The following is a 21288-nucleotide window of genomic DNA, read 5'->3' on the forward strand; positions in this document are numbered from 1 at the left end:
AAGAGTTTTGTTCACAGATTCAAAGAAAATAATAAAGTCTTCAAATGATTCAGAGTTGTCCTCTTCTATTTTATTTTGCTTGCAAGGGAAAGATGCACCACAGCCACCTCAGTCAGTGTCTGTGGTGAAAAGTTCAACATCGTACAAGATACCAAACCATTTTATGCACACATGAGTTCACGCCCTGGGATAAATCATAGACAAGGAGTAGATGTTCTCGTACCCTGGATATCGTTCTTATCTAACCACACGCCAAGTGTGTTTAATGGGAATCCGTGATGGTTTTATGGTCTGTCTCAAACTTGTCAGACACTGTGTCTTCACTTCCTCTGTCCGAAGTGGGAGTGTGTGACCAGCCGTGAGAAACAAGACACTGTGTTCATTAAAACGGATTAACTACTTCTATAGGACTGCTGTGTTATGTCAGTATTTGTGTTCCTCACCTTACCTTTCAGTTTTACATCTTTTAAAACATTTCATGATATAAGAATATATTTTTTTCCATTACAATACGCTCCTACACACCCCCTATTCACACCTCTACGGACACATGCACTGTCTTGCACTCGTAGAACTTGCCATAACATACCTCCTGAGGAGCCCGAAGCCATTTCTCACACATATCGTAAAACCGGTCTCTGCCTCCAACTTACACAACTGTAACAGCCTTTGAAGCGAGGCACACCTTCGAGAATCTAACCTTGAGCCAGGAGATAACTCCACAACAAATGGATCAAACTGGAGCAATGTCGCTCTGCACTGCCGGAGTGAAACTAACAGGCTGCTGCTCAGTCGACTCCCACACCGGAGGATCAGAGCTCCCATCAACCGGAGATACCACGGACGCGGCCTTTATTAAACCAGTAGACTCTACCTGTGCCGGTAAGCTGCACAAACTAGAAAAACGGTAACTGCACAAACTAGAAAAACTTTGAGATCCCCTTTTTCTTACAGATTTGTTATGTTTGACAACACTTTTCTTTACTGTGAAAACGGCAGGGATATAATTCAGTATAATAATTGATTGACTGTCAGTTCATTCATGTTGTATTGCTATCTTTGTCAAGATCAGTGATTCAGATCAAAAGAGTTTTGACTGACGTAATGCAAACTGAAGAATCAATCTGATTCTTGATGGTGTGATTTTCTGTTTTGAAAACGAGTTTGACCCCAACGCTGGACACAGACAGCGTGGTGGTGTAAAAACAATCTTTTATTGCCACAAGGATGAGAATGTGAGACTAATGACTGTGGAGAATGGGAATCTAGGGTCCACAGGGAAGAATTGGAGATGGCAGAGCTGAAGCAGATAACAAGGCATAGCTGGCAGACATTATATTTTTACATTACATTACAGTCATTTAGCAGACGCTTTTATCCAAAGCGACTTACAATAAGTGTATTCAACATAGGTATTCAAGAGAACTACTAGTCACCAGAAGTCATATGTACATTTCCTTTTCCAAACAAACATCTAAGAGCATGAAGCAGAGCATAACTCAGAGCCAAAGTACAGTGCAGAAACAAAGAAAAACAATAAGTGCAACAAAGTAATACGAATACAATAAGTGCAACAAGCTAGTATGAATACAATAAGTGCTAAGTGGAAGGCTCAGGGTAGCACTTTCTGAAGAGGTGGGTTTTCAGCCTGCGCTGAAAGATGGGCAACGACTCTGCTGTACTGACGTCAGTGGGAAGTTCATTCCACCATTGTGGGGTCAGGACAGAAAACAGCCGTGACCGGGTTGATCGGCCGCAGGGACCTCTGAGCGACGGGGCAACCAATTGCCCCGAGGCAGCAGAGCAAAGGGGTCGGGCGGGGGTGTATGGCTTGATCATGGCCTGGAGATAGGAAGAAGCTGTTCCATTCACTGCCCTGTAGGCTAGCACCAGAGTTTTAAACTGGATGCAAGTCCTTACAGGTAGCCAGTGTAGAGAACGGAGAATGGAAGTTGTGTGGGAGAACTTGGGGCGATTGAACACCAGGCGAGCTGCAGCTTTCTGGACAAGTTCCAGAGGTCTGATGGCCGACGCCGAGGCTCCAGCAAGTAGAGAGTTGCAGTAGTCCAGGCGGGAGATGAAAAGAACCTGGATGAGAACCTGCGCCGTCTCGTCAGTGAGGAAGGGACGAATCCTCCTGATGTTGTAGAGCAGGAATCTGCAGGAGCGTGTAACGGATGAAATGTTTGCTGAGAAAGACAGTTGGTCATCCAGGGTCACACCCAGGTTCCTCGCAGTCTGAGTTGGCGTCACCACGGTATCATCAATGGTGATGGACAGGTCTTGGTGCAGGCAACCCTTCCCCGGAAGGAACAGTAGCTCAGTTTTGTCTAGGTTGAGCTTGAGGTGGTGTGTCGTCATCCACTTTGAGATGTCAGCCAAGCACGCTGCGATGCGAGTCTCTACTTGGGTGTCACCGGGGGGAAATGACAAGACCAGCTGGGTGTCATCCTAGGGGCGGTAAAAGAAGTCATGCGAGCGAATAACAGAACCCAGAGATGTTGTGTAGAGCTAGAAGAGAAGGGGGCCTAGGACTGAACCTTGTGGAACCCCCGTAGTCAGCATGCGTGGTTCCGACACGGCCCCCCTCCACGTCACCTGGTAGGATTGACCTGTCAGGTAGGATGCAAACAGGGAGAGTGCAGAGCCTGAGATGCCCATCCCCTCGAGGGTAGAGAGGAGAATCTGGTGGTTCACAGTGTCAAACGTCGCAGACAAGTCCAGGAGAATCAGGACAGAGGAGAGAGAGTTAGCTCTCACGGCATGAAGCGACTCTGTCACCACAAGGAGGGCTGTCTCTGTCGAGTGACCCACTTTGAACCCGGATTGGTGGGGGTCCAAGAGGCTGTTCTGGTGGAGATAGGAAGACAGTTGGTTAAAGACAGCACGTTCAAGTGTTTTAGATAGAAAGGGTAGAAGAGTTCTTGACATCAAGAACTCTTCAAGATGTTCTTGACATCAGAGGGGTCAAGCGATGGTTTCTTCAGAAGGGGGTTGACTCTGGCAGTCTTGAAAGCCATGAGAAAGCATCCTGAAGCAAGAGATGTGCTGATGAGGTGGGTGAAGAAAGGAAGGAGTTCAGTCGCAATAGACTGAAGAAGAGGGGAAGGGATCGGGTCAAGGGAGCATGTGGTGGGGCTGTTAGATGTAACAAGGTTGAGGACCTCGTTAGGGGAGATGGGAGCCAGATAGGGTAAGATGGGGCATGTAGAGGGGAGGGAGAGCTGTGGGGGAAGGGCTGGACAGGGTAGAGAGGGAGAGGGTGGACAAGGACACTGAGAGAGGGAGGGAGAGAGGGGCTGAGAGAAGGAGGATCTGATATCGTTTACCTTATTGTCAAAGAAGTTGGCGAAATCGCGCCTAATCTCTGCATGAAAATCAAATGTGTCGCAACCAACTGTGTCATACCAACTCATGAAGGCTGTTTTGTCACTGAGACACATCTCATTGTACCCGTACTAGGAGGGATCGGGGTAGTTACTTCTGTAATATTCATTCACCCTAGTGTTGAATTTGTGGGGGAAATAGCCCTTCTCCAGATCCTCAAAGCCTAAGGCAGCAGGTGTTTTTGACAAGCGCATGGGTAGAAAGCTGAATGACTCAAACCATCGCTGTCGGAATGCATTGTCATACATCAGTATAACCCGACTCCCCCGATTGTCACCAGAGGTGTGATCTTTTGTTTTACAAAGTATTCCAACAGTATGGAATTGTCAAATCCGGACACATTGTGTGCAATGAAGGTATACCCACGGTATTTAGGTTTTCTGTAACGCTTCACAAACGCATCCACACAGTTCAATGTATTGAAACAAAACTTGTTTCCCACAATGTCCATAGCACATACTAAATTTTCCTCATGCTTGCCATTATGATGCCAAGTCTCAAAATCAAACAATATGTAATCCGTTTGCACTTCTTTTTTCTCCAGGGGCTGAATAAAACATTCATGTCCCTCATCGCTCTTCAACTGCCTCTCACCACAGTGTGTACAAACAGCGGGTGCGCATTTGTGTGTCTTTTTACCAGCCTTGTATGTTTTACCACAATCTTCACAGTATTTCATACCATCACACGGGATGACCCCATGGACTGCTTCTGGAAGCTTGTGCTGGTCAAAACAGTGTTTTGATTTACATATGCATTTACACCCGTCAAATTCCAGTGTTTGGCCTGTGTGCGTATGGCATTCTTTAAAACAAACATTGCATCATTGTTTACAGTTATGGTAGAGTACGGTTTCATAGGTTTGGTAGCTACACCCATATACACAGGACGCACCGAAAAACCCTGTCTGGTTTTCAATATTTTTTTTTAAATAATACAATAAAATTGTATATACTACTTCCACCCTTAGAGGTGACTAGAAGACACTTCTGCTATCAGAAGACTAGGCTTAACAGCTGTTTCCAGCATAGAGACTGGACCACACTTCTTTAACAAGAAGACAAGGCTAAAGCCAGCGAAAGCCAGAAAGACAATAATTCTGAAATCCTAACGATTCAGCCACAGGGTGAGATAAAAAGCTGAAGGCATTTTTCTGACATTTTAGTGGGACACTAAACCCACAAAAGTTGGTTGGATTACTGCCGCGAAGAGGCTTAACTAGCCTCATTTGGAGTCAATCTTGAATTGTGTCGCTCTCCAACATAAACCCCAGTAGGGAACGGAGGAGTGAGAGACAAATGGGGAGCAGGACACTTGGACTGGAAGAGCGGCCGGAAGGAACGCAGACGGAGTTTACGCGGTGGGTGCGTTCGGACGCATGGCAGGAGAGCGCACAGCCGAGGACAAACTAAACTGTCAATGAACAATAAAAAACGTGAGAAACCCTATTTGAGGGTGCTGGAGTCATTGTGCTAAGGAAAACCCACACGGTGGTAACGGAGCTTGTTACAGACATCTTGACATATTTTTTGCATACTTCGTTTGCAGTATTATGATTTGAGACATTTCGGGGAACACGGGAAAATCAAAGGAAACACTAGAGAAAATACATATACCGTAAGATTTTCCTTACATTTGCCATATTGTGAAATAATTCTCCATGTGACATCATCACCAGCGATGTCATTTGTTTAATTGTTTTTCAGATAAAGAACATACTTGTTGACGTTAACCAATTAACACTGAGCTGTAGAACACGTGCTATGCTTGTGTCTTTAATTCTTCGTCAAAGGACTTGCCATTGAAAAACAAAGCAATCAGATATATGAAATGATGATGTCTTTTGTGTTATTTCTTCTTCGTAATTTTTGTTTATTTTGCTACCCTTTGGTCAAGATATGGAGAACGTGTCCAAAACGTTCCTGGACATTGTGCCCAGTACAGAGGAGAAGATGACAGACCGGGGTCAGTGGGGCAACAAGATCGAGTTTGTTCTGTCAGTGGCTGGAGAAATTATTGGCCTGGGAAATGTCTGGCGTTTCCCCTACCTTTGCTATAAGAACGGAGGAGGTGAGTGCTAGAATTGCTATTCTCTGGCCTGTCCAACACAAAAACTTTTGCATTTAATCATCAGGGTTATTCCACCACAGAAACACAAAGCCTCTGGAAATTCCATCTTTGCATTTGCTTGCAAGTCCGTTGCAGGCAGCAAAGTTCAGCTTCTGAGAGGTGATGGCTTTGAATTAGTTTAGCAGGATATAATACGCAGGTTAATACATAATCAATTCCAAGGAGTTCCATTGATCAAAGCGGGGCCATGGTTCACTGAAAAAGAGCCAGTGGTTGCCAATTAGCTGATGTTTGAGAGATCAGTGACGAAGAATAAAATCTGGTAAACAATATAATCTTCTATCTTTATTGTCCCATAGGAAGTAAAATCGTTTGATTCTCTAGATGGACAATATCAGATTTATTCTACCAACACGATATCTGCATGACTTTGTATCATGACCATAGAAGGCTTTAAATTCCAACAATTTGCAGTGGCCTCTCCTACCCTACATTGCTTGGGAGCACATTGATGGGCTAACTAATCATTTTAATCTGTGTGCGTATACAGGCGCCTTCTTCATCCCATACCTTATCTTCCTGTTTGCTTGTGGGATCCCGGTCTTCTTCCTGGAGATGTCTCTGGGTCAGTACACCAGTGAGGGAGGCATCACTTGCTGGAGGAAAATCTGCCCCTTGTTTGAAGGTAATCTAACTATTTTCTTAACAATATAAGTTAGTGGATGTTAAAAACACTCTACAGCACCAAGTGGATCAAACAAGACATGCGTCTCATTCTGAAACGATTACAAACAATGAGTTGCTTGTGCTCCGCATGTGATGCATGCAAAGATGCATGAAGACAAACCAGTGACATATTCTCAATAGGAGCAACCATGTGGGATGACTCTCTTTGTTTATGTGCATATATCTTTTTGTTCACATTACGTGCATTATATATGTGACTTTGTGTGCGTCTGTGTCTGCACTCGTGTGTCAAACAACCAGTGTGAACGCCATACACATGTGGACACATGAATGCAGTTGTTACAGCTGTCAAGCAACCAACACGGGCTAACATTGTTTTTTTTTCTTCTTTCAAATGAGTCTCCAATCTGCCATAATCATGACCCACACAGGATTACAGTCGGTAAATTGTCGAGTCAGACGTGCAATCGTGTGTTGGAAGAAGAGTTCTACCAAAAAAATGTAGCCTAGTGCAATTTAAGCTGCATCTAATTTACTGTACTCTGATGCAGTCTAAAAGGCAGCAGCGGTGACCTAAAGATGGGTATAATCAAGCTGTTTACAAGGTTAAACTGTGCCTCTGTCTATATTAAATGGATCTATCAGGGAGCTCTTGTCAAAGTAATTTCTGTGAGTCATTTGAGAGAAACTACAGTAATTACGTTCACGTGATTACTGATTAATTTGTATTAGTGGCGTTCTCAGACTACTGTCAAATGCAACACTGTGCTCACAGTGAATGCAGGTTGGCTAGTTAAAATAGCTTTAAATTTCCCCTTTTTTCCCCAAAACATTTACAGTTCAGTCATAAACTTGATGTTTTTGTTCCAGGAGTGGGTTATGCCACCCAGGTGATTGCTGGCCTGTGTAACATCTACTACATCGTTTTGTTGGCCTGGGCTATCTTCTATCTGTCCAACTGCTTCACCTGGGATCTGCCCTGGGCCTCCTGCAACAACACCTGGAACACAGGTGAGCCACAGGACCAATTGCCAAAAAACAATGTGTGCTTCTTCTAGACATCTATACTCTTGTGTGTATTAATTAACCAGGTGTAGCCAGGTCTCCATCATGTCATGCTTGTGGAGATCTGAATAAAACATTTTAGCTACACGTGGACGGCAACAGGAGTCGGTCCAACACATTTGGCTGGACTAAAATATCTCAACTATTTGAATTGCCGTGAAAGACATTCATGGTCCACAGTGGATGAATCATTGTGACTTTGGGGATTCCTTGTCTTTTCCTATTGTGCCATTATGAAGTTGACATTTTGGAGTTTGAGTAAAATGTCGTGACAACTATTAGATTTTAATTTGTCCAATACTTTACTGGTTTATGATGAAATACCGTAAGAAAACTACTCCCATTAACTCCAGCAGAACTTTGTGAAGTGCTAAATAGCACGTTAGAATGTTAACACCAAGCACTTAGATGCTAAATATGTTACACGCTATAAACATCTGCATGTTTGCATTGAACAACTATGGCTATCGACTTTTAGTTTTGTTTATTTTAAAACAACTACAAATATTATTTTTTTCGGGTGTTCCCCTTCAACATTTCATTCATTTCCAGTTGCATTTTATCTTAAGGTGGTGAATGTTCCTGCACCATTTCACTTCTCCGTCTCAGTGGTGGCATTGTTTCACTTTCCTGTGTGTAACTTGGATACCTCAGAGAAAGTTTGGATTTCTTCACAGGATTGAACGTCTTTCTGTCTTTTCTTTCATTCAAGATTCTTGTATGGCATTTCAGAGGGGGAATAGCTCCATCAATCGCCATGAGAACACCACCTCTCCTGTCATTGAGTTCTGGGAGTAAGTGCCTTTTTGTTTGGCCTTATCCTCAAATGGCCTTATAGGTGCCAACAAGCTCAAAAAACTTGAATCTTGTTTTCCATCCATTTAAAAAAATGTGTGATTGTTGGACCGGATACAACTTTTGCTACTGGTTCTGAAACTTTTAGCTCCAAGCTCTTCTAAATTTTGTATAGACTCTTAGCTTCCAGATAAAAATATTTTGTTCGCCTTATTTGTGTGCGATCCCCAGGCGAAGAGTGCTGAGAATTTCCTCAGGCATTGATCACATTGGCTCTCTGAATGGGGACCTGGTTATCTGTCTGGCCGTTGCTTGGGTCATTTGCTACTTCTGCATCTGGAAGGGCATCAAGTCTACTGGCAAGGTGACACCTCTCCCCCACTCATGACAGACAAATATTCACTCAACACTATAAAAAGAGAGTATTGGAAGATAGTTTTCTGGAGCATTCCTTATTTAAAACACTTGTTTTGCTCTGATTTCCTTCAATATGTGCTCGCTGTGTGGTTAGGTCCTTCCCAACACTTGCAGGAAGTGTTGCATTGTTTACAGTAGCAGATGGAATAAAACTTGCATGAACTGAGCAGCTAGCGCAAAAAGTGTCAATGCATATAAATTGCCACCTGAACCTCAAACCTCATCGACTGAAAATCTAGAACACCAAACATACTGTACATAAATTGTGCAGAACCCTTTGAGACATTGTCACAGATTTTACAAGATATAACATTTCACGTTTTAGCCTAAACACTATTGGAGAAGGAAGAACGTCTCGTTGTTATAAGTCTTGTAAATGTATCTCTGATTAAGAATTGCTGCTATTCCCCTGCAGGTGGTTTACTTCACAGCCACCTTCCCTTACGTTATGCTGGTGGTCCTGCTGATCCGAGGGGTCACCCTGCCAGGAGCTTCCACTGGAATCCACTACTACCTCTACCCCGACCTGCAACGGCTGTCTGACCCACAGGTATGCTACAAATGCACTTGCTGTCAGACGCGAACATTCACAGAAACAAAAACACCGACACATGCAGACTCAACTGTAAGACACAATGATGTCATCTCTACCAGCATGTCAATATTGTTAATTATTTGTAATAATATTAAAACTGGTACAGTGTTGCCTGGGATACCCAGCCCTACAGATTAATTACACACACGTGCTGAAGTGATAATACTCACTCACATTGACAGGTATTTTCAGCACATTTTTAAGAACTAGTTACTAAAAGTGTTTTGAGGAATGCCAAACCAACACATCTTCCTAGCTCCCTGAAGCTTATGCCATCTCTGCGATTTTATTGAGAAATTAACCGATAACTTCTGCTCACCTAGCAAAACAGTGGCAGCAGGATGATGGAGATATGGAGGCTGAGGCTGAGCAGTGACCTAAAAGTTGCTGGTTAAATCAGGAATATGTGGAGGATGTTGCTATAAATTGGAATGATGGTGATTAGTTGTGCACAAGTTTGGCAGATTAGGCATTGAAAGCTTTTTATTTAGCACATATTCCACAGCATTTGAGTTGGCATTTATTTGCTTGAAAGTGTGTTTCCTTCTTGTCTGGATGTGATTGATCAGAAAAGTTACACTGTCAATAAATAGCTTGCAAAGCCAAGGACAGCTGAGAAAAGTAAAACCAGCAAAAAAACACCACAACAACCAAGCCTACAACTTCAAAACAGATTTGCTCCATTGTCACAGGATCCTAAATCTCCATCTGATGACCTGGATAAGCAGCTACAGGGAAAGCTAATGACTGGCCCGGAGACTCTGATTATTGATGACTATGCTGTAAAAGATGTCAGAACGATGTGCAGCAAGAATACCAAAATACTCTGCTTTCCGAAAGATACGGTCTCTAACATCAGAGACAAAATCCTGGACATCGTGGCTGACCATCCCACAGTGAAAAACATAATTGTGCATACAGGAAGCTGTGATATTGTGAAACAACAGTCTGAAGTTCTGAAGCAAGACTTTATTGATCTGTTAAACACAGTCAGCTCTGTCAAGGCTGAGGTGTTTATCATTGGCCCTCTTCCACCAGTCAGAGGAGGAGATGAAGGATTCAGCAGGCTGTTTGCACTGAACAAATGGCTGTCAACTGCATGTACTGACCATTCAGTACATTTTATCAACAATTTCTAACTTTTTTGGGAGCGCAGGCATCTTTTTAAGGCACATAGAGTTTGCCTGAGCAAGTCAGGGGTAAAACTGTTTACCTCTAACCTATTTTTCTTCCTGCGTCACCCGTCTGTTCCCACTGCCAAGGACCAGAGACAAGAGGAATCTAAACAAGAGATAACCACACAGCATCGCCATAGAGACCTTACAGGAAGGATGCCCCCGCCTAACGAGAGCCAAGAGGAGGAGTCTCCAACCTCATCATCAGGCACCGCCTTTGATCTCCCACTTTCCCCACCCTTCCGAGAGGAGGAGTCTTTACCTCCCTCCCCAGCACCTACCTCCACCCCCCAGACTCCATCCAGGTCTCTTTCCTCTCTCACACTCTCCCCATCCTCCCCCCACCTGGAGTTCACAGACCACATGAAAGAGCTGGTCATTGCTGGAACCAAACACACTCCTCGCCCCACTCTTCGACGTACAGTTCCAGCCCCACCCCCGCAACTGACTCTAAATCCAGTTTTGACACAATTGCCGAAGGTAAAGCGCCGTGCCCCTCTCCCACCTCCACTACTGTCTCCCCTACATGATAAAGGCAATAATTGATATCTTCTGGGTTCAGGCTACAAGGCTAATGACACCAATGATTCTCTTCAGGAAAAGTTGGGGCCCTGTATGCAGCTAGCCTTCTCAATTCCTGTCCTGATAGTTTATAGAAAAAGACAGGTGAGGCTGCGAGGAAACAATAGTAAACCTGCAAACTTAACATTCATTCCTCGTCAGCCTGTCCAAATAAATTGGGCTGGTGGAGTCGGTGCCTTGGGAATACCTGCCTTTGTGTAGTGTTGTGTCCAGAGCTTGTGTTGTTGGTTGACATATATACTAGAAGAAGTATTATCTTGAATGATGAAGGCAAGCCTATTTAGATATTCATCCTCATTGTGATTGCGCTCATAGGGTGTATAGACATTCAGGATAATGAATTCCTTGTCATCATGAGTAAACTGTATTGCAATTCACCAGTCAACACCAAGCCTGACCACATTTATTATTATATTGAGTCAAGCTTCTTATTCCAGAAAATAGCCACACCCCCTGGTATCCTTCCTCTGACTAGTCCCCTGCCGAGGTCAGTTGTAGACTCCCCAGCATCATGAAAGTTATCATTGAAAGAGTTCAGTTTTTCCAAGTCTTGCTTTAGTAAGAATGTCTCTTGTAAATAATAATATGTCACAATTCTCCAAAAGGTTGTCAACAACCATGTGGCGAGCTTTATCCCCTACGCTCTGGCCCACACACAGGCCACGACAAAGCCCGGATAAACATTTAGCAAGGCAAGTGAGTGCCCATAGCACCAGCAGGCACACTTATTCCCCCCACAGCAAGTGCATGGTTGGACCCGATCACTCCTGCCCTACGGGGCTCAAAATAGCGTCGGACAAATGCCCCTTCTGGCCAGAGCTCCGGAATGTACATTTCATCAAACTCATTGCATTCAGCAGATACTTTAAATGAGCTGAATCTTCTGTGGACAGTGTCGATCTTTTGACAGTTGACCTCACAGCCTAGTTTTTCCTTAAGATACACAGATAAAGTTTCAGCGTCAAGATCTGGTGAGAACCTGGTAGCAAAGACACTCACCAGCTTGGTCTTGACCGTTCGGATGGTGCCCACAGCTCCGGTCCCAACAACAGGCTTAACATTGCTAGATTGTTTTTAAAAAGGGGTCAGATTGTGTAAGTGGAGATAACTTTTTCATTATGAGTACATGGGAGGCTGTGTGAGGAGGGCAGTCTCAGACATTTGATGTAATATTATTTTGGTGGTGAATATCTTTTTATATTGCTAATGAAATGCTGCTTGTCAATACGCAGACTGGTGAGATACATCTTCCACACTTCAGAGTGAACCAAGTCTTCTAGGAGTGTTAGCCATACATCTCTTTGTATTGGTAATCGGTTGTAAATATGCAGACTAGAATGATATAGAAAATGTGGTAACAATGTGGAAACTGGTTATACTTTGATTGTTGTCACAATTAGCCGACGGTTGTGTTTGAACTCCATACTGTGATTATTCTGCATGTGGCAGCTCAAGTTATATAGTAAACTGGTATTATTGGTCCTATTCTGTCCTAAGGTATGGATGGATGCTGGAACTCAGATCTTCTTCTCCTATGCCATCTGCGTGGGTTGCATCACCGCCCTGGGAAGCTACAACAAATACAACAACAACTGCTACAAGTGAGGACTGACATGATGATGCACTAGGCATTGGGATCAACTGCACAACACTACCGTTCTAATCTGTTTTAAATTACAGTAAAATGCAACCTGTTCAACCTCACGCTACCATAATTGTTGACATTTTATCTTTATAGAACAGGAATCAAATCTGAAGTACAGACTATATTGGGTTTTCTCAACACACAGTTCCTAATCATTACATTCCCCTCTCTGTGTTATTTCTAGGGATTGCCTGTCCCTTTGTTTCCTGAACAGTGCTACAAGTTTTTTTGCAGGATTTGCCATCTTCTCCATCCTGGGCTTCATGTCCTACGACCAGAACGTGCCCATCTCAGAAGTGGCTGCATCCGGTTGGTTTTTCCTCTACTGCCATTATATTAATTAATATACATATCCTATTCAGCCCGACGGACCCAAATTTGGGTCCACTGTAGCATTTACCGTCAAAAACAGTCCATTTATGCATGTGTACAATTTAAGAATATGAATATTTTATATCCCAAAAAAAATTAAAAATCTGGGTAAAACAAACAATCGAAGACATTTTTACAAACTCCAAACACCATTCTACACAACTATTATACGCAAATAAAAGATTTATCACAATATCACGTATTTCTAGCCATAACTCGCTCTTCTCCGAGTTAGCATAACAAAGCTAACGGTTAGCATAGACAACCGAGACAGCAAAAAGCAAGAGCATTCGACACAGATTCCAGAACTACCATCAGAATGTCTCTCAAGTAAACCCTCACAAGGCTGTGATCAAACAAACACCAGAAACACAATGCACAATATCCTTCAAAATCATCCAAAGCTCCTTACCTTTTTGTTGTTCTGCTGTAAATCTCCGCTTAATTCCATCAACAATATTTCTACGTATTTCCGGTGCGTCTCTGAAATGTCCCCGTGTAGAAACAAGGGTCTGTCTAACAAGGTGCCGTGGGGGAAGGGATTTGATTTTCAGCAACTTTACGCACATTTCAGGTGACGCGCCACAGATTTAATCCTTATTGGCTTACATTTGTGTCATTCAAAATCACGATGGGTCTGTTCAATAGCCAGGACTCAGACGCTTCTAAGGAGGGTCCATTGACTGAAATCGACCAACCATAGGCTGAGCTAGGAGACATAGACTGGAAACCAGATGAGAAAATCCCATGGATGACAGACATAAACAGGCTCAGAGAGGATCCAGGCTCTCTAAATGATGCCAAACTGCTGCATATGAACATGATATTCATGTTCATGTTCTGTTATTACAGAACATGATCCTTTTAATGTCATGAATATTTATATGTAGTTAGTCAATTACCGTAACTTAATTTAAAGAAAGCCCATCTTTTTTTCCAACAAGTTTTCTTTCATACTGATTTTATGAATTTACTTCATACTATATATGTCCATAACTGTTTCCAGACACTTGTTTACATTGGGAGGTTCCAATTTTTTTCAAACTCTTATCTGAGTGCTGTCATTCTCACAATCCCCAAAAAATACAATTGCTCCTTTTTGTAGGCTTTCCCAGAAGTGTACTGTTTGTAACCCTGCTTTCACATGAAGAAATATTTTCTTTTTTTAACAGTGTTGTTAGGTATGCTGTCCTTGGGGAGACTACCTGAAACATGTTCTTCTATTTCTGTTGAATTACTTTGGTTGAATTATTTTATAAAACTTAATATGAGTCAGAACAGATGTATGCAAAGCTCCCGCTTGAATTAATGGATTTCCTTCAGCCTCTCAATGGTTTTAATGTTATTGTTTATACAGCATGCACGTGAGCGAGGGTGACCAATAAGGGTAACTTTGATGAGAAAATGACATTTAAACTCTATCCGACTCAGGTCCAGGTTTGGCCTTCATAGCCTATCCTCGGGCTGTGTCCATGATGCCTCTCTCCCCTCTATGGGCCTGCTGCTTCTTCATCATGATTATCTTTCTGGGACTGGACAGTCAAGTGAGACCAACATATGCCCCAGACACACACACACACACACACACACACACACATACACACAACAGAGATGACAGAGAAAGAGAAATTTCAATATCACACTGATACACATAGTTTTTAAAAAGCACCATGAATTATTTATCAAGCGTATACGTGAACAGATCCGCTGAAAATGTTTTGTTTGCCTCCACCTTCCGGCGCAAAAAACGCAGGGAGCTCTTCATCCTGGTGGTGGCTGTGGTGTCCTTCCTCTTGGGGCTCATCATGCTGACAGAGGTTGGTCTCAGTGATCTCACTTCATGATGTTTTTACAGATTAAGAGTGCAGGATAAGCATTTAATCTTGCACAAAGGAGGATATCTACACCCCTGGTTTTTATGTGCAAAATCTTTTCACTCCTTTTTCAACATAACTTTGAACTCATATTGACGATACCCAACAATCAGCTATAGGAATATAAAGAGCTACTACCTCTTAATTATACTCTGCAGAATTGTCTTCAAGTATACAAAATGAATAAGTGGCTTTAATAATATGTCAAATTTTAGTTTTTCCTCATAATTTGACAGCCTGGAGGTTTTCTTTTGCTAGTTATAGGGTTATAAACCCAGGTCTGTCTCCACAGGGCGGCATGTACATCTTCCAGCTCTTTGACTACTATGCAGCCAGTGGGATGTGCCTGCTCTTCGTGGCTGTTTTTGAGACTGTTTGCATCGCTTGGGTTTATGGTGAGTTTTGTTAGGCAGGCTATTTGAGAAGGCATGAAGGAGGTATTTATTAAGACAAAGGCTTTATTCTCACAAGGCACTATTCATCCCAGTGCACACTGCCCCATACATTCAGCCAATCACTAAGAATTAACACATTCCAGCCAAAGAGTGTTTCGAGTCTTAGTTGGTATATTTAGGGAATAAAGTCAGTAATATGAAACTAGCCTATTAAAGCAGTTCTCATCTTTCTGTCAATCAATGCTATTATGAATATGTTTCTTTTGTCAACAGTCTTGACACACATTATTGATATGTTTCCACTGCATTTTCCCTCATCTCTCCCTGATTACAGGTGCCGACCGTTTCTATGATAACATAGAGGACATGATTGGCTACCGCCCCAGCCCAATCCTCAAATACTGCTGGCTGTACTTCACCCCTGCAACATGCTTGGTGGGTCTCACATTCATTGTCAACATGCACGCTTTCACACTGTACTCTCCTGAAACAAGAGCAGCCTCTGCTGGCCAACAGTGAAAATACAATGATAATTTTTTATGGTTAAGGTTAAAGGTTTTTATCAAGTTTTGACTTTAAGTATTTACTTGTTTTTCAAATATCAGGTACGTCGTATAGGCAACGTCCATCAATACAGAATCATGAAATATCTTTGTCTGTTTTAGGGAACCTTTGCTTTTGCCTTGATCAAGTACTCACCTCTGAAGTACAACAATGAATACGTATACCCATGGTGGGGCAATGGGATAGGCTGGATCCTGGCCCTGTCCTCCATGCTGTGTATTCCTCTCTGGATAGCAGTGAAACTGTACTACACCCCGGGAACATTGAGAGAGGTAAGTTTTACCAAAAAAAATAAAATAAATAACTTTAAAAGTGCTAATGAATGACTGGCTCTGCTTCTGTCGCTTCAGAAGAACAAAACATGAAAAAATAGCAGTCCACATGATGACAGAAACTTGGGAAATGCATTGTGTTAAAGCTGCTCTCATCACTGTGTTTGTATTAGCACTGAATCAGACGATTATGTGAAAGAGATCGCTCTCATCTAACAAACTCAGAGACTTAACACTAGTAAAGTGTTAAGTCTTCTTTCTGCTCATTGATTTGGTTTCACACTGTTTGATTCAGTCTCATCACACTCATTGACCTTGCATCCAGCAGGTAGCTGTTTTCAAAGCTCTGATAAACCCACCGTACACTACCCACCCAGCGACAAATGGCAGACAAATTTAGTAACTAGCAGAACACAGTGAAGCATTTAGCAGCTAAAGAGCAAGTTTTCTTCCAATGAATACATTTTTCGTTCACAGCGCCTCGTTATCTTGACCACACCTTCCTCTGATTTACCGAAGACGAAGAAGGAACGGGAGAAGCTGCTGGCCGTCGTTGAGGCCGACGGTGACAGCCTCCATCAGAAGTCGCCTCCGTCTAAGGACGGCTACTTCCCCGTTGATGAAAAGGAGTCTCACTGCTAGAGAGCTTGAGGGTTGGAATCAGAGCTCCGGCCCCGTTCCAACTCCCTCCGCAATACCTCACCAGACAAGGTGACAAAACAGGCACGGTGCAGACTTTAGGAGTCACCCGACCTGTAACTGCTTATCTGCTGCTTTTTGAGCTTTCTCTTAACCCTCCTGTTATGTTCGTTTTTTAGGTTCAGCCATAATGTTCGAATAATGAAAAACCTAGATATAAATTGCATTAGTTTACCATAACATGTATTTATTTCTAAATGTTTTGTACATTTTGAAACTTTCTTTTTTTCATGGGGTGATGTAGATAAATAGAGATGAGACGCCTCTGCTGTTCACGGTCATATTGACCCGCTCACTCAAAATCAAGCCAAATGAATACAAAAGGATTTGTATTGAAAGTAAACTTAATTTATGTTCATTTATAGTGTTAAGAAACAGAAATTTACAAAAATGAACAAGAGATGAGCACAATGAACGAGGTGTGTGTGTGTGTGTGTGTGTGTGTGTGTGTGTGTGTGTGTGTGTGTGTGTGTGTGTGTGTGTGTGAGTGAGAGAGAGATTGTGTTTGTGTTTGTGTTTGTGTTTCCTCGTTTCCTCATCTGATGGTTTATAATCAGTACCATTATAATCTGAATTGACCTCAAGATGGTCTTCATCTTCAGACACATCCTCCTCTATTTCACTGTCGTGATCAAGGATGTGCTCCAGAGCCTCCAGGGCTGTCATCCTTTGTTTCTGTTGCTCATGTTGTCCTACAGTATTCTGCTGTGTTGTATGCATCTGCAGAGTGTAATGTTGGTAGGATTCTCAAGCAACCCTCCCCTGCTAAGTGTGGGCGGAGTTTATAAAAGGTTTCCGTCAAAATAGTATCTGTATTTCTCGCACAGGTGGGGTAGTGAGAAAGTGTGTGTGTGTGTGTGTGTGTGTGTGTGTGTGTGTCTGTCTGTGTGTGTGAGAGAAATGGGGTGAAACATGGTGGGAGGGAGTAAGAAATACTTTGTCTCACGTTTTCAAAGAAAGAAATGGTCTAAACTTGACACTTCTGACCCCTTATAGCCTCCATTTTCACTGCCGGGTCAAATTGACCCGAACATCATCTCTGTTATAGAAACCTGCAGGGGGTTGTTCCAAATGCATGTTATTTTTTTAAACGTTGATTACACTAAGGCAAGCAGAAGAAGTTTCATACAGAAAAAGTACTTTAAAATATTTTTTCTAGATTTTCAAACTTTGCAACGGGTCAATTTGACCCGGAACATAACAGGAGGGTTAAGTACACTGCCTTCAGTATGACGGCATCAGGATTGCTACTTAGAGAGTTACATCAGTTGGTTACCATCTCATTTGCCAGTGGCAGAGTCACATATACACTTGAAACTAAAATGTGTCCATTGTTGTAACACAGTGGCTAGGAATTTACTTTTGATCGTGTATGCTTTCTAAGGAAGCATTTTTCTTTTCTCTTATGGACATCTCTAATGTTCAGTGAGTATGACATGACATTCCAGTTTATAGATTCTAACAGCTATCTGATGCGGACGGAGCACAAGAGGTGTCACATGAATAAAAGCTGTGCGTTTGAATGCAAAGCGTAATTCCATCAATCGATCCAAGTTATCATCTCAGGATGTACGATTTTCTAAAGAACACAAATCATACAAAACCATACTAATACCCAATGCTTCACAATTCAATAATTGATTTTTAATGTATATTTAGCTGAACTGACCACAACTCAGCTCAAGTAAGCTTTGCTCTTTTCAGATTGATTAAATGAGCATTATAACATTAATGTGTATTTCTTTTGCTGAACATTGCAGAGTGGCATGAATATGTCACATGCTTTTGTTCTGTGTTCTGATTATTGACATGATTTTAATTTAGTTGGGTTTTGCCTTATTTCTAATGCATTGAAATGTATGGAATTAAAATGTTAAGTGCCTGAAGGAGACAGTTGTGCCCTTTAGATAATATGAGCAGGGCAGGCTAGTTGATCTCTCTTTCTGCTGTATAATAATGAACTTCAGCATGGGTTTCTTTACATGTTTGAATGTATATATGGTCCGTTATTGCTGATAGGGAATACTTTTACCACTTTTAACTTTTTTATGCTACAATTACTTTATTTATGGCTGAATAAAAAATACTTTCATTTAAAATGTGTATGCGTGTTTGTATACGTTCATGATTGTGGAGCATTAAACAGTAATGTAAAATAGTAAAATACATTATCTTTTGAGCAGTTGCAGTTTACATGATTAACACAAACTAGTCTATTTCTTTGATCCTTAATTTTGTTAGAAAACAAGTATTTAAAAAATATGGCAAGTGTTAAGCGTTGCTAAATTTGCATAATGTATGTTCATAATTAGATTTTAACATTGTGAGTGATCTTGGTAAAATATGTGTAACTGTAAATACTAAACAATACAATGTAGTATATGTCTGGACTCCACCAATCCAATAACATGCTATATATTTATTGTATTGCTTTTTTATTGCCTTAACATTAGAAAATATCTAAACTTGTTAGTTATGATTTACCCTATTAATTAATCTCTGATAACATTTAACTTTAATATATTTGCCATGCAGTTTCACAGAAAATGATTGTGTGAATCCTATAATCCTCCAAGGTCCATCACACTAGGTATAAATAAACTGAGACATCTGTCACTTCAATTTAAGTTTCAATTTCATATCATTTCCTGTCTGTGGAATGCATAAAGGACTTTTTTTTTTTACAACATAAAAATCCATAGGGTGTACTTATGTGGATAATTCACTTCCCTGTCCCTCACACCTTCAAATCAGCAGACTCTTGGTTCATTCCTACGGAAAACGAGAATGGCCATTTTATCACTTATTTTTTGATGCTGTTGTCTCAAGATCACACGTTAATTAATTGTTAGAGAAATTCACTCGAAGCCGATGTAAAAGTAATTATCACAGGACATTTATTCTTGCAAGAAGGAGACAGAGTTGAAACACATACAAGTCATGCATCAAGGCTGCTCAGAGGTCTGTCTCTGATATTTATACTTCAGATAACACACAAGTGCATTTGCACAGAATCATTTGCATAAAGCTACGTGGCATGTCTGGAACTCGCCCCTTCCGCACAAGCAAACGTCATCTAGACGTTTAGTAAGATATACAATCGCCCCCTACAGAAGGTCACAGTGACTGCTAAACGAGGAACATCTGAGGATAACAAGTGTGAAGAGAATTCACACAGGAGCCCCAAACTTCATGGAGCCTTGTATGTTAAACTTGAAGTTGATGCTAGTGCCTCTGGAGCCGGTGCTGTGCTGTTGCAAGAGGGTGAGGGAGATGTGCCATCCTGTGTGCTACTTCTCTGTGAAGTTCAAGCACCACCTGCTGAACTACTCCACCATTGAGAAGGAGACGCTGGCGATGCTTCTCTCCCTTCAGCATTTTAAAGTGTATGTGGGCTCCAGTTCATCGCCGGTGACTGTGTACACCGATCACAACCCTCTTGTCTTCCTGGCCCAGATGTACAACCTTAACCAGTGGTTGATGCGTTGGGCCCTGCTGGTGCAGCTGAGGCCTGAAAATAGGCCTCGTTTTTAAAAGGTTAACATACAAGGCTCCATGAAGTTTGGGGCTCCTGTGTGAACTCTCTTCACATTTGTTATCCTCAGATGTTCCTCGTTTAGCAGTCACTGTGACCTTCTGTAGGGGGCGATTGTATATCTTACTAAACGTCTAGATGACGTTTGCTTGTGCGGAAGGGGCGAGTTCCAGACATGCCACGTAGCTTTATGCAAATGATTCTGTGCAAATGCACTTGTGTGTTATCTGAAGTATAAATATCAGAGACAGACCTCTGAGCAGCCTTGATGCATGACTTGTATGTGTTTCAACTCTGTCTCCTTCTTGCAAGAATAAATGTCCTGTGATAATTACTTTTACATCGGCTTCGAGTGAATTTCTCTAACAATTAATTAACGTGTGATCTTGAGACAACAGCATCAAAAAATAAGTGATAAAATGGCCATTCTCGTTTTCCGTAGGAATGAACCAAGAGTCTGCTGATTTGAAGGTGTGAGGGACAGGGAAGTGAATTATCCACATAAGTACACCCTATGGATTTTTATGTTGTAAAAAAAAAAAGTCCTTTATGCATTCCACAGACAGGAAATGATATGAAATTGAAACTTAAATTGAAGTGACAGATGTCTCAGTTTATTTATACCTAGTGTGATGGACCTTGGAGGATTATAGGATTCACACAATCATTTTCAGTGAAACTGCATGGCAAATATATTAAAGTTAAATGTTATCAGAGATTAATTAATAGGGTAAATCATAACTAACAAGTTTAGATATTTTCTAATGTTAAGGCAATAAAAAAGCAATACAATAAATATATAGCATGTTATTGGATTGGTGGAGTCCAGACATATACTACATTGTATTGTTTAGTATTTACAGTTACACATATTTTACCAAGATCACTCACAATGTTAAAATCTAATTATGAACATACATTATGCAAATTTAGCAACGCTTAACACTTGCCATATTTTTTAAATACTTGTTTTCTAACAAAATTAAGGATCAAAGAAATAGACTAGTTTGTGTTAATCATGTAAACTGCAACTGCTCAAAAGATAATGTATTTTACTATTTTACATTACTGTTTAATGCTCCACAATCATGAACGTATACAAACACGCATACACATTTTAAATGAAAGTATTTTTTATTCAGCCATAAATAAAGTAATT

General features: G+C 41.5%; 1 protein-coding gene across 1 annotated transcript; it reads left to right on the top strand.

The window, feature by feature from the left end:
* Positions 1 to 753: 753 nt before the first annotated feature.
* LOC137881752 (sodium- and chloride-dependent GABA transporter 2-like) lies at positions 754 to 18649 on the top strand. Its single transcript, XM_068723838.1, has 15 exons — positions 754 to 882; positions 5284 to 5457; positions 6008 to 6142; positions 7015 to 7155; positions 7922 to 8003; positions 8236 to 8368; positions 8837 to 8971; positions 12271 to 12374; positions 12603 to 12727; positions 14222 to 14334; positions 14446 to 14607; positions 14957 to 15059; positions 15394 to 15494; positions 15725 to 15895; positions 16373 to 18649. Exons 2-15 carry the CDS (start codon positions 5286 to 5288, stop codon positions 16535 to 16537), a joined length of 1842 nt encoding a protein of 613 aa, XP_068579939.1. The 5' UTR covers positions 754 to 882; positions 5284 to 5285; the 3' UTR covers positions 16538 to 18649.
* The last annotated feature ends 2639 nt before the right edge of the window (positions 18650 to 21288 follow it).

Source organism: Cebidichthys violaceus, unplaced genomic scaffold (assembly GCF_023349555.1).
Source record: "Cebidichthys violaceus isolate CVI_PGR_0920_01 unplaced genomic scaffold, fCebVio1.0.p SCAF_3, whole genome shotgun sequence".
Classification (NCBI taxonomy): domain Eukaryota; kingdom Metazoa; phylum Chordata; class Actinopteri; order Perciformes; family Stichaeidae; genus Cebidichthys; species Cebidichthys violaceus.

Bases quoted from the DNA above. Each gene is read 5' to 3' on its own strand.
- LOC137881752 (XM_068723838.1), top strand. From the start codon at position 5,286: ATGGAGAACGTGTCCAAAACGTTCCTGGACATTGTGCCCAGTACAGAG. The intron at 7,156-7,921 runs GTGAGCCACAGG...CTTTCATTCAAG, and splicing joins CAACAACACCTGGAACACAG to ATTCTTGTATGGCATTTCAG. The intron at 15,896-16,372 runs GTAAGTTTTACC...TTTCGTTCACAG, and splicing joins CCCCGGGAACATTGAGAGAG to CGCCTCGTTATCTTGACCAC.